The sequence below is a fragment of the Onychomys torridus genome, chromosome 4 (genome assembly GCF_903995425.1).
Source record: "Onychomys torridus chromosome 4, mOncTor1.1, whole genome shotgun sequence".
NCBI lineage: Eukaryota > Metazoa > Chordata > Mammalia > Rodentia > Cricetidae > Onychomys > Onychomys torridus.
Genome location: NC_050446.1, coordinates 53,432,861 through 53,446,059, shown reverse-complemented (window position 1 = coordinate 53,446,059; position 13,199 = coordinate 53,432,861). Strand labels below are relative to the sequence as shown.

At 41.6% G+C, this 13,199-nt stretch overlaps 1 protein-coding gene across 1 annotated transcript; it reads right to left on the bottom strand.

Annotated features, from left to right (window-relative positions):
- Positions 1-416: 416 nt before the first annotated feature.
- Rbm45 (RNA binding motif protein 45) lies at positions 417-13,148 on the bottom strand. The gene is given in 10 exon segments (XM_036184097.1): positions 417-615; positions 1,957-2,120; positions 2,296-2,380; positions 2,546-2,601; positions 2,603-2,676; positions 4,622-4,807; positions 5,648-5,770; positions 8,115-8,241; positions 9,896-10,018; positions 12,764-13,148. Coding segments are annotated over 10 exon segments (1,431 nt in total). The 5' UTR covers positions 13,064-13,148; the 3' UTR covers positions 417-422.
- Positions 13,149-13,199: the final 51 nt, after the last annotated feature.

Genomic DNA, 13,199 nt, shown 5'->3' with positions numbered 1-13,199 from the left:
CAAGTGCTGGGATTACAGGTGTGCGCCACCACCGCCCGGCAAAAGATTACTTTTTAAAAAGACCGATTTTATTATTTATGTGTATGTATTTATGTGTCTGTCTGCGGGTATGTGTTCAGACGAGGGCACTGGATTGTCCTAGAGCTTTCGGTACACACAGGTGTTATAAGCAGCCTGATGTGGGTCTTCTGGAAGAGCAGCAAGCACCCTTGGCTGCTAGTCCATCTTTCCAGCCCTGAGTTTAAACAACTTTTTACATTTAAAAAGCATATTGCAAAAAGAACTTGGCTTTATTAATAGGGTTTAAGCCAACATGGTTTCAACTAGCTTCTAAGATCCCGAAGGAAAAGCTCACAAGTAAAGGACTTACAGACACTCCTGTTACACACCTTCGTTCGTGGGCAAGGAACACTTACCAAGGCTCAGTAAGTTCTCTGCCTCTTTTTGGATTCTTCTCTTGGGGAGTCCGCCAGCATGACCTTCAGTCTGACCCCGTTCAGAATCTTTCCATGCAGAGTCGTGATTGCGTCGGTGGCGCTTACCCTATCTGCGTACTTGACGTAGCCCACGTTCTTTCCTGACACAAGGTAAACTTCGATCAGGTTACCAAAACGACTGAAACAAAGTGGAAGACCAAAGTATCAGGAAGAGATGGACGCTCTCAGTAAGTTCTAACGCGGGTCTTGCCTGTTTCCCAACGTCTACCTACGGCCAGCATCCGACGGCTGCCAGACACTCGCCCGCAGCTCCTTCCTCAGCAATTCTTAGTGCGGAAGCCTCCTTCCTCACCAACAGCATCTTTATTTTTCCTCACTCTAACGTTCTCTTCACGCCGCTCCTTGCCCCATGGCTGCCCCTCTCCAATTTATTCTCTCCTCTGTCTTCTGACTTTTTCCCTAGAAATGTCAACAGTTCCACCACGCCTTCCAGGTGAGGATGAACTTAGCTTTCAGGGTACTCATTGGCTTCTCCAGCTTTGAATCCCCCACAATCTCTCAAAGTCTGTGTTCAAATGACTTCTTTTTATTCTTTTTGGCAGGAAACCAAACAAAACCCAGACAACACCCCCAACCTCCTCCTCCAGCAAAACTAGGTTTATCCTGCAGGTCACACACCTTGCTTAAAAGAGAAACCTCAGCATTTCTGTGCTCCCTACCTCTGCAGTTCTGTATAATTAATGTCTTGTTAATATAATAAAATGTTTTGTTTACACCACATTTAGCACCCCAGCCCAGTGGCTGCCTGGCACAGGACGTGGCTCCAAACAAAACAAAACAAAAACTAAATTAATCAGTTACATAAATGCCAACATATCATCACCACATGGCTGGTAGTTTGTGTGGATCTTTAACATGCTTCCTATTTGCTTAACTCACTAATATTCTTAGAAGACAAAAGGAAAATGTCTTTTAAAAAAAAGAAGGGAAAAAAGCTATGGTAGATATAAAGTTATAGTAAAATACAAAAATAGGTATTTTTCTCCCCTTTCCTTTACATTTATTATATACTATCCCCTATATTCAAGTGATTTGCTCTACATGACATAATACTCAGGATTCAACCAACTGTTGGCCAAATGTAAGTTATTTAGTCAACTGTTGGACTGAATTACAGGAAGGAAATGGAATAGGAAGACAGGTCTATGCAAATGCATCCTCTCCCAAGAGACAAGAGATTGTCCAGTCTACACCTGCAGCTTTAAAAACCATCCTCATGTCTTACATCTTAAAAACAACTCCACCAACAAAAATCCCAGGGAATTCTGTGTAGAGGTTAGGATATGTGCCTGGCAAAGGAAATGATCCTAAATTGAAAAGACCAATAAGGAGTCTTTGAATCCTCTGAACAGGCCGTCTCTCAGTTGTAGGATCATGAGAATGGTGGGTACTTGCTTATACGCACTGAACATACTTGTTTATAACTACCAATGTGTAGCTTTCTAGAAGTGATTCTTACCAAAATATATCCTCCAACACGTCTAACGGTAAAGGATGAGGATTAAACACGATAAAAAGTCTTTCTTTAACAGGCGTTTCGGGAGGGGCTTTCTTTTTGCATGATGGAAGAACAACATCTGTCTGGATTTGAGGCACCTGTGACCCGGAACTTCCTCCAAATTGCTGTGGAAGAGTCAGGCACAAAGGGAGAGAAGTAAGACTGCTCTTCGGGATTTGGGGCCAAGAGCGAAAGATGCACCATGCGGTCTTTTACAACAGCGCTGAAGATGCTCTTGCTTCAGTAATAAACAAATGTCATACTATCTGCTGACTGCATTACAGAGTCACACCTACTTACCAGAAATTGCTGCTGACCTGGGTCACTCCACACCATTGATGCCAGCTGTGACGTCACCATCTGTGTGGCCATTTTTCTGATGAGACTGGAAACAACAACCGACATTTGACAGAAAACTACAACTATTCAAGCATGTTACCAGTGACGTGGTGCGACGTCCTCACCTGAGGTCCACTGTGTATTTACATTCTTCAAGCCACAGTCACGTCTACCCACAGCTTGGCTAGGATGTTCCTGGAATGGTACTTACTCTGCCGGGTTACTTCCGTCATCCAGGAAGGAAACACCTATCCGATTCCCGGGGGGGGTACTGGAACCCATGCAGTTTGTATTTTGCGTAAATAGCAGACGCTGCGTTAAAATACTGAACCACACCATGACCTAAAATAGAGAATATACAGAAACAGAAAAGGCAGCTGATGGTGGGCAGCCTTAAGGCCCCAGTTACAATGAACTTGAAGACAAAAAATACAGAACTTTGATTATTATCACACTAATAGTAAACACAAAATCAGAGAAAACAGAGAACAAAGCTCCGTTAAACACATCTGCAAGATTATTTGTAGGCAGTGAAGTTAGAGTCAGTTTGGCAAAACAGAAACAGAGTATTTTAAGAAAGTATCAGCATATATTCCATCTAATGAGTTGAATTTTAAGACCCTCCCCCACTCTGTTTTTTTCTCAGCCAGTTCTCAGGAACTGGCGATGTAGACCATGCCATTGGCCTTTAACTTGCAATCCCCCTGCCTGTGTCCCAGTGAGGACTGGCACTACAGGCACTCTCCACCAGGCCCAGCTTAAATTTTCTTACAGACTATCAATATACATAAAAACCAAACTTCAATTCTTTGAAATGAGTTTTTCTTGTTATCCTGTGTACTCAGCTAGTGGAAACAGAGGAGGAAGGCAGTACGTATGAAAAACAGCAGGGGGATGACAGAGTCTTGAGGCTACAAGTTGCCTAGTTCACATTCCTTTGATGGGATTTCAGCTCTGGGGATAGGATTTAATTAAGAGGGCATCACTGAAGGGAGGGAAAGATTTATCCTCGAGCCCAGGAGCCTGTGACACAACCAAAAGGTTTTCATGACCTATCTGTAAGATAACCCATTTTGGGGAAAAACACAGTATCATATTCCTTTGTAGATCAAATGTACTGATTAGATTTTAAGGTCAACTTGACACAACCTAGAGCCACTTGGAGAGGGACCTCAGCTAAAGTACTTTGTGGATCAGAACATCTGTTGATATGCCTGTGGGGAATGCCTTGGTTGTAACTAACACACCTTGTTTCTACTGCAAATCTAGGAATGTACAGAGAGATGCACTGCACTTAGGATGCAGGAGAGCTTAAGAAAAAGAGACTTGGAGATTGTTGTGAAATATTATTTTAAGATGTGTTACATTTGTTTATACTGTGGAACATTTGTTTAATAATGTGAAGATGTGTTGCATTCTTTTATGCTGCATTTGTTTAACTCTGTGAAGCTGGGTTACTGTGCCTGTCTAAAATACCTGATGGTCTAATAAAGAGCTGAATGCCAATAGCGAGGCAGGAGAAAGGATAGGTGGGACTGGGAGGAAGAGAGCATAGGCAGAAGGAGAAATCTGGGAGAGGAGAAAAGAAAGAGAACAAGGAGAGGAGGATGCTGGGGGCCAGCCAGCCCAGCCAGCCAGCCATGGAGCCAAAGTAAGACATATAGAAGAAAGAAAAGGAAAAAGTCCAGTGGCAATATGTAGATGTGACAATTTAAAATTAAGAAAAGCTGGCAGAAACAAGACAAGCTAAGGCCGGACATTTATAAGTAAGAATATTTATAAATGTGTGATTTATTTGGTAGTTGTCTCCCAGAAGAACAAAGAGTAAAAAAAACCAAAAACCCAACAACAGAGATTCATGAGGAGGAAACTAAGCATTTTATAACTCTGCTAGCATCAATCCAAAGGGTAAAAACAGACCCTAGCCTGAGGCACTATTGTTGTACAATGGGATATAGATAATCCTTTATTCTGAGTTAAAATATTTTTACGGTGAATGACTTTTATAAAGAAGATACAGTCTCGGATATTTACTTATTAAGATATCCTTGGATTTTAACTATCAAGTAGGAAAAAGAACAGGGGAGGGTAATGGGTAGTAATGAGATTCAAGTATGTGATCTACCTGAGCGAAAATGTCATTGTGAAAATAACCATTGTACAATAGACGTATGTATGTTAACCAAAGAATTAAAAAACAAACTAGAAAAATACAAACTTTCTGTAACATAAACAGTATAAAGATGTGTTGTGGATAAAAACCACTTTAACAAACCAGTCATTTTACCATAATTTGAATAAGGATCTCGCTGAACCTCACAATACTCCAGTCCTGGGACTATGTCAAAAATGCTGAAGAGCTGTTCTTCTGTGAAGGGGATTCTTGACACAACTGATAGGCGTTTAGAGATTGCTTCCTGGCCTCTGCTCTCATTCTTGTCAAAGCTCGGAAATTCAGATTGCTGTTCTCCAACTATAAACACACATGTAAAAGTAAATCATTACATTTCTATACGTAAAAAATCCATGCAACCATTTTGTACGAGGATATTTGAACAAAGACACTGTATTTTAGAGTATTGTTTTTAAAAGTACATGTTGAATTCATTCTTTGAGAATTTCATACATGCATACAATGCATTTTGATTACATCTCTCCCCTTACTTTGTAGTATTGTAGTAGTCTACAACCATAAAGAACCCATCACAAGAAAACAGGCAACTTCACCCACTTCCTTACCAACTTCAACCACAGAACAACTACAGGAATGTCTAGTTAAACACCACAGGAAGGAATTGAGTATATAAAACTGTAAGATATGGCAAGAATTCTACCTGAAAAGTTATGCCCGCAGCACCCAGGGACCTTGATTTCCTCATTCCCCCTCACCCTTTTCTAGCCTCTACTTTGGCTATTCTCCTTTCTGGAAACCAAACTTTAAGGTAGCATACTTAGGGCTATTTGTAAAATTTTCATACTTTTGGTTGGCTGTACAAAAGCAGAATTCACACACACACACACACACACACACACACACACACACGTAGTAGTGACACAGGTTAGTATGTATATAGTGTGTAGCTAGCCAGAGAAATCTATATTGGAAATAAGTTAAACAAAATAAGGGTTAAGTATTAAGGCCATTAGGAGGACTGACCAACTTCTCAGGAAAAACAATACAAAACTCCATATAAGATTTTCATTCACTAGGTAGTGAATTTTCAGGTTACTGACAAAAGAATGGCTTGAAAATAAAATTTGATCACATGTCCTGACTATGCTACTAACGTAAAGATGGAGGCAGTCCACTCACCGAAGGGAAACAGATTGACTCTAGGTTCATGCCCCAAAGTCTCCTGCCGCATGCTGCTGTAATAATCTTGTTCTGGGGACTCGGACACTTTATTTTTAGGTTCAGCCAAGAGTGCTCTGAAACCTGAAAATGAGAATCCATGAATTTTCAAGCCTCATAGCAAATTTAACACATTTAGTTTTGAGGGTCTGACCTAGTTTTAGAAATATAACTATAAAAAACAATCTACATGGTGGCCATTTCCATCAGACCTACTTCTTTGTTTTATGGAAAAGGACAAAAAGTAAATGAGAAAATAAAAAACAAAAACAACAAAAACAAACCAAGAACCTCCAAGTAAAGGTCAATCAATACAGATAAAAAAGGTCAGCAATGCTATGCCACCCTCCTAGAAGATGGTATCATCCACTTGCCCAGTTCCCTTAGCATCAAAACCCTGCTGGACACCTTTACATTTAAGCTTTTACCAACCTGCTTCCTTTACATGTACTTTGCACTCTAACTTCTCTGCCTGTTTTTAAGTTACAACTTCAGTTCAGGACAGCTCCGTAACTGGTCCCCTTCTTCTAGACCAAGAGCTCTTACTTGGGGTCTAAGGATTAACTCCAAAAAGTAAAAGAGGACGAGGGAGAGACAGTTCAGTGAGTCAAGTGCTCATCATGCAAGCATGGGTATCTGAATATAGCTTGCCAACACCCACATAGCAAGCCGTGAGCCAGACATGCCTGTAATTCCAGCACTGGGGAGGTGGAGACAGGACACCAAGCTAGCCAACTGGTGAGCTCCAGGTTTAGAGAGAACCCTCTCAAAACAAAACAAAACAAAACAAACAAAACAAAACAAAACACAAGGTGGATAAGCCAGTACCTGACCCCCACACGCACCTTTCCCAAACCCCTACACCAAATGGGGCAGTTCCACAAACCCTCTACACAAAATGCTTATTTATATTATGTATATGTAGGTATATTTCAAGGGTTCATAGCATTCATATTATTCAATGACTGCAAACATGATAAATTAGCTGCCTTGAGCTCATTCAATATTTATAGAGGAGCTGTGACTATGAGGGATTTGGAGGTGATGGAAAACAAGATATACTTCTGGTTTTCAGCCTTTAAAAATATTCATCTATTCTTTATTTTCTAGGACTTAGAAAGTTGATATAGATATAAAACTTTTAAATGCCAGGGTTCCCAGGTATTTCATTTATATCTTCCTCTTAGCATGCTGAGGAACATACCATAGGGAGTCAATTAAGACTGACTAAGAAATCTAGAAGGACCTAAGAAGAAAATTGTGGTGTGGACTTTAGAAGCACCTAAGAATTCTACTAATCAACAGCAACTCTTCCTGTATATACGGATTTTTATAATAGTCTAAGCCCAATAATTTATTACACTTATTTCTCAAAGTCAACTTTATGTATAACATCAAAGTGTCCAATAATTTGTCATTATAGCTTCAAATTAATTACCTGTGATAGCAAATCTCACCAACCTTACCCTTAATTTGTATGTTTATAAGTATATTAAATCCTGATTAGGGCTTTGGCCAAACAGGAACAAATACAAAGAATAAGATTTGCTGGGCAAGGGCTGGAGAGATGGCTCAGAGGTTAAGAACACTGGCTGCTCTTCCAGAGGTCCTAAGTTCAATTCCCAGCAACCACATGGTGGCTCACAACCATCTGTAATGAGATCTGGTGCCCTCTTCTGGCCTGTAGGGACACATGCAGGCAGAATACTATATACATAATTAATAAAAATTAAAAAAAAAGGATTTGCTGGGCATGGTGGCATATGCCTATAAAGGGAGCACTTAGGAGGCTGATGCAGAAGGATTACAAGTTCAAGGCCAAGCTGGCTATACAGCAAGACTTTTTTTTTTTTTTTAAAAAAAAGAAAAATATTTTTAAAACTCTAAAAGGGTAAATCAATTTTTAGTATTTTAAATTACCAAATGCTTTTTGAAGCCCCAAACCTATCCAAATAACAAGGCAGGTGCGCTCTGTGCTTACATCTTGACAACACAGTCACCAAGACAGCTTCAGCACATGATTGATTCAAAGTCCAAATTGTGTTCATCCTTGAGTCGGATGCTTATGATTCAAATACCATATATTAACTACTTATTTAACTTTAGCAAGAATCGAGGAGTAGACGTTGTTATTTATAGTAGTGGGATTCTTTTTTAAAAGGCCTTTTAGCAAGGTTAAGAAACAAACATATCTGGAGCTGGAAGGATGGCACAGTGGTTAGGAGCACGTGTTGCTCTTCCCTAGGACCTGGATGCTGTTCCCAACACCTACCTACACAGAGGCTCACAACCACCAGGAACTCCAGTTCTGAGAGATCTGATGCCCTCTTCTGGCCTCTGTGGGCACTGCATCCGTGTGGCACACAGATGTACATTCAGCACAACCACCACACACGTAAAACAAAACTGTAAAGAAAGCCATGCTTACTTTTATCACAGTTTTCTATGGCTTGGGCGGCTTGTGATGGTTTCAGGTATCGCACGTAACCCAGGCCTTTACTCTCTCCAGTGACTTTATTCTTGATGATGCTGCAATACTCGATATCGCCATACACCTATGAAAGTGAAAAGAAATGGCCCCAGGAGACTCAAAACTAGTAACCGAAAAGATAAACTTCGAAATTTAAATGTATACTTAGTTGTGTCTCACGCATGCAAACAGAGATCCTTCAAGACTACACAGACATTCTACACTGCCGATTCTGCAGACGATGAAAATCACGTGCCTTGCCTACACCACGGAGAAACGAAGCCAGAAGAGAAAGACCTTGTCCACATGGCCTTGCTCAGCAGAGGGGTGCGAGGGCTGTGTAACTGGGACTCTGCGATGTAAATCTTAACTCAGCCGCTTAGTGACTAGGCAGGTATCTCACCTTCTCTGCGCCAGGGTCTTCAGCTGACCACACTGGACTGCCAAAGGTTAAATGGACTAATCTACGTTAAATGCTTACATGCCTGGGAAACACCCAACACGCAGCAAGGCTAGCTGAAATCGTGTAGGTGTCTCTAACAGTATCACAAGTGGCTGGATGCTCTTTTGAGGAACAGTTCAAAGCGAAACACAACGGTTTAGTCAGAAAATTAGTACTTTGTGAGAAACACACAGTAATGTTTAGTGTTGACACGGGATTCTAAACTCACTGTATGTCATTTAGTTTGTTTTTACTAAATTCTCTTGTAAACAACTTTATTATTATTATTATTATTATTATTATTATTATTATATTATTATTATTAATCTTTTAGGGCTTTATTGGGAGGGAGGGAAAGAGGGAGGGAGGGAGGGAGAGAGAGAGAGACAGAGAGAGAGAGAGAGAGAGAGAGAGAGAGAGAGAGAGAGACAGAGAGACGACGTGGAGGGAAGAGAGCGGAAAGAGAAAAGGGTAAATGATGATTTTTTCAACTTTATTGTATGCTTAGAGTACAATGTTTACTTTTTCTCTTAGAAAAAGACAGGTAAACATTTTCTTACTACTGGACGAAGTATGGAACATACATTTTTGGAATCTGTTATTCTTAAAAATCAACTTTCAACAGTAGGGCAAAAGACATATGGAAATTAATTTTTCCTGCTAGCTTTTTCTTCTTACTTATTACCCACTCCCAACTCAGTGTTAAAAGGTTAAACAGAAGAAAACACCACACACACATGCACAACACAAAAACCACCTTAAAACATTGTTGAGTACCTTCTGTGAAAGCCTACATACAGTCATTGCAACAGGCACTAAGTTAAAAATTATCTTCAAAAATCATTTCCTCTGATCAGTACTCAGAGCCATATTGTCTTCCCTTAAATATGACCCACATAGAAGTGAAATTTCAGGACAAAACCACTTGAAGGAATACCTTTTCTGTAAATGAGTACAATGTCAACAAAGCACAGGCTGTGAGAAGAATTACCCAACAGCTCACATGCCTGGGCCTGACTCAGGCCTGCGACTCACTCTACAGAGAGGCAAGAGAGGTGAGAACCAAGAGGTGCTTTGAAACGTTAAAGTCTAAGAGCAGTCTCTGGGAGCAGAGTGGGTTTAAACCCTGGCGCCCCCAACCTAGTAGCTGTGTAGTTTAATGAAAACGCTAGCTTTTCACTTCATTTTCTCAGCCTATACTTCATGATGACGTCTGGGCTCTCACCATTACTGTCCAGTTGTTGGGAACTGTACAATGCTGAAAATGGAGTTATGTATGATAAGAACACATAAAGACCTTGAATTTCTCCCGAAGGTCTTCTTCTGTATAGGACTTTGGTATCATAACGAAGATTCTTGTGAGTTCTTCATCTTCCACATCTCTGTGACTTCCTGATGATCGGGACTGAGCAATGAAAACCTAAGGGACATACAAAGCCCTCAGAATAATGTTAACTGTATTCCTATTCCTTAAGCCTACTTACTTTATAATACAGGTATACAACTCAGATTAAAATACAATGTGGTAGGGTCTTATAATTTTCCTTTATTGCAGTGATTAAACAATTATAATACCAATCTTCACACTGTTCTTTCTAAACACATTTTGACTTTTGTACTTTTTTTAAAATCTTGTTTTGAGACAGTGTCTCACCATGTAACCCTGGCTATGGGAAAACCCTGTATATAGGCCAGGCTGGCGTTGAATTCAAAGAGATCCATAGGCCTCTGCCTCCCCGAGCACCTATTTTTGCATTTTTGACTATCAAGAACAGATCATTTGTTTGAAAAAAAAAAAAAGAGCAAACTTTGTAGTTCGACACAGTGTTGACTAAAGGTCCATTATATTCTTGATATAAAAATGTGACATGTCTTTCCTTGCCAACTTGTTTGGTCAGATGCTGGACATAAATCAGATTACCATTCATCTTTCTCCTAGTCCTAGCAATGACACTCCAGACTGAGGATGCAGCTCAGTGGTAGAGTGCTTGCCTAGTGTTTATGAAGCTAGGGGTCTGATTCCCAGAGCCCCCACTTCCCACCCCAAAATGTTGCATCTATTTCAAAGCTCTGTTACAGTTGTGTAAGCACATGGGATTGCTATATGTTCATCTTTATGAAATTATCTATTAATATTCTACAGACTGAAATCTATCTTCACTGATAGGAGCTTTTAAAAAAATTTCTACCTCACAGTATCTTTATCTTTAAAGCATTTTTCTTGTAAACATCACTTAGTTATGTTATGGTTTGTTCTTGTTTTTGTTTTACAGAATCTTCTTTTGGGAGGAATGGGGTCTTCCCATGTAGCCTAGGTTGGCTTTGAACTCAGGATCTGCTTGCCTGAGCTTCCTGAGTGCAGGGAGAACAGTCATGTGCCAACATGCCTGGCGATGAGCTCCTCCTTGAGGTGTTTAGGTCATTTATATTTAAGGCAATCATTCACACAGTTGGGGTTAAGGCTAGACATTCTAACTGCTTTCTAACACTAATTTGTTAGAAAAGGGTAGCATAATCAAACTGATCTGTCTCCATGAATATCCAAATGCTTTCTTTCACACACAGCTGGAAAATTCACAGGAGGCTCTATTGTTCTAATATTGGTAGTTTAATTTTTATTAGAGCATTATCAGGGAGGAGAATCTGAATCTAATTGCTTTGTAGTACAATATTTGTTTCTCAATTTGTCTTCGTTATTTTTCCGTAAGTATGTTCAAATCTGTGACTAAGGCTGTAGACTTGTTTGTACAGTTATAACCATAATACTCTTAATAGATAATGTCACTGTTTATAATTTGAAATGACATAGATAACCTTATACACAAGGACCCATGAGGTTTTATGCATGTATATATGTGTGTGTTTCCTTTAAGGAGGGCAGCACATCACTGAAGTATGAAAACCATGGACAATGAATTCTTCAGGAGGCAGAAACTTAACTGAGTAAGAAAAAAAAAAAAGTGGCATTGCACACTTTTGTTGAAGAAAGAGAACACTGGGTCCAGAGACACAAAAGTTGTTACTTTTGCTCAGAAGACAGCTTGTTATAGAGGCAAAGCCCTACTTATAAGATAGAGCTAGGTAATCTGTTTTCAGTCATTTCTTCAATAATTCCCACCTTATGCCAAGAACTACTGAGGTATTAGTAGAAATGGCTATTCTGAGTTAATCTAATCAACATATCAGTAATGAAGAATCCAAAGAAAGATACAAGAGAACCTCCAAGAAAATGTAAATAGAGAAAAAAGGGACCTCAGGCAAAATGAGATCAGAGGTGCAATCAGATCACAAATTTCTAAATTTTAGAGCCTAAAGTGTTTACAATCTCTGACAAAGGACTGTATCTGCACAGGACAAGAATCACCTAGTGCACACCTTGTCCTCCCAGTTTAACCCCTTCCCTCTCTGATACACAGCACCCCGGTGCAGCAGTGGCAGCAGAGACTCCATCCCACAGTGCATGAACACTCATAAATGGTATTCTTATAAAACCAGAGCCAGAACTCCCCCAACCCCTGCAACGTCTTCTAGGTTGGCCCCTCTCTAGTATGTAGCACAGCTTGTCACAAAATAATTTTATTTTGATAATCTTGTGGCTATAGGCTGGCACTGTAACATCCCTTGAACTTTGTAAAAATTAAATATTTGAGAAAAAAAAAACTAAAACGAAATTATCTACTTAGCAAAAGGTTAGTCAAAGTGTCCGAGAGCGGTGGGTCAGAAAAGTCCTCGCAATGGACAGGGAGAGGGGAAGCAGCAGGTCGAGTGAGTTATGGTAAGTGACAACCACGGCTGCGCAGTCCTTGGCTGCGGCTACCCAATCGGTTCCCAGGGGAGGATGCTCCTTTGGCCAGCGGGCGGGGTTCCTCTCCTCCAAACCATCCCTGACCCAAGTTAAGTCGGTTCCTGGGAGCAGAGCAGCCGCTTTCCTACCTGATGATACACATCACGCCCGGTGCAGCAGAGGGGCGCGAGAGAGACCCCAACCCACACCGCCGCTGCCGCTGGCAACCCCCGTCCCAACCCCGGGCGGGCATCCCTACCCCAGACACCCTGACCCGGCCACCTCAACCTGAGACACCCCAACTAGGCACCCTTCTCCCAGACACCCCAAACCGGGCATCTCTACCCCGCACACCCTACCCGAGGCACCCGGGTGCCGCACCTTGATGGGCTTGGTGTCGTTGGGGCCAAGGCACTGTCCGTGCATCTCCTCCATAGCCCGGCAGGCCTGTGAGCTGCGGGCGAACTTGACGAAGGCGACGCCCTTGGACTCCTTGGTGTGTTTGTCGCGCACCACCCAGATGTCCTGGATGTCTCCGAAGGGCGAGAAGCGCTCCCTCAGCACCGATTCGGACGTGTACTTGCTGATCACTAGGAAGATGCGGCTGTTGGGCGGCTCGTCCAGGCTGTCCACACCCGGGCGGAAGCCTCCGTTGCCCGCGGAGCTGCTGGCGTCGTCCATGGTGCCCTACTTCGGGGAGGGAGCCCAGCGCGGCGCCCAGCCGGCTCAGTCCGACCCGCCAGTCTGCAGCTCCGCTTCCGGAAGAGCCCGGAGCGCGGAGGCAGGTGCCGTCCCACAGTGAGCGAGTCCGGCTTCC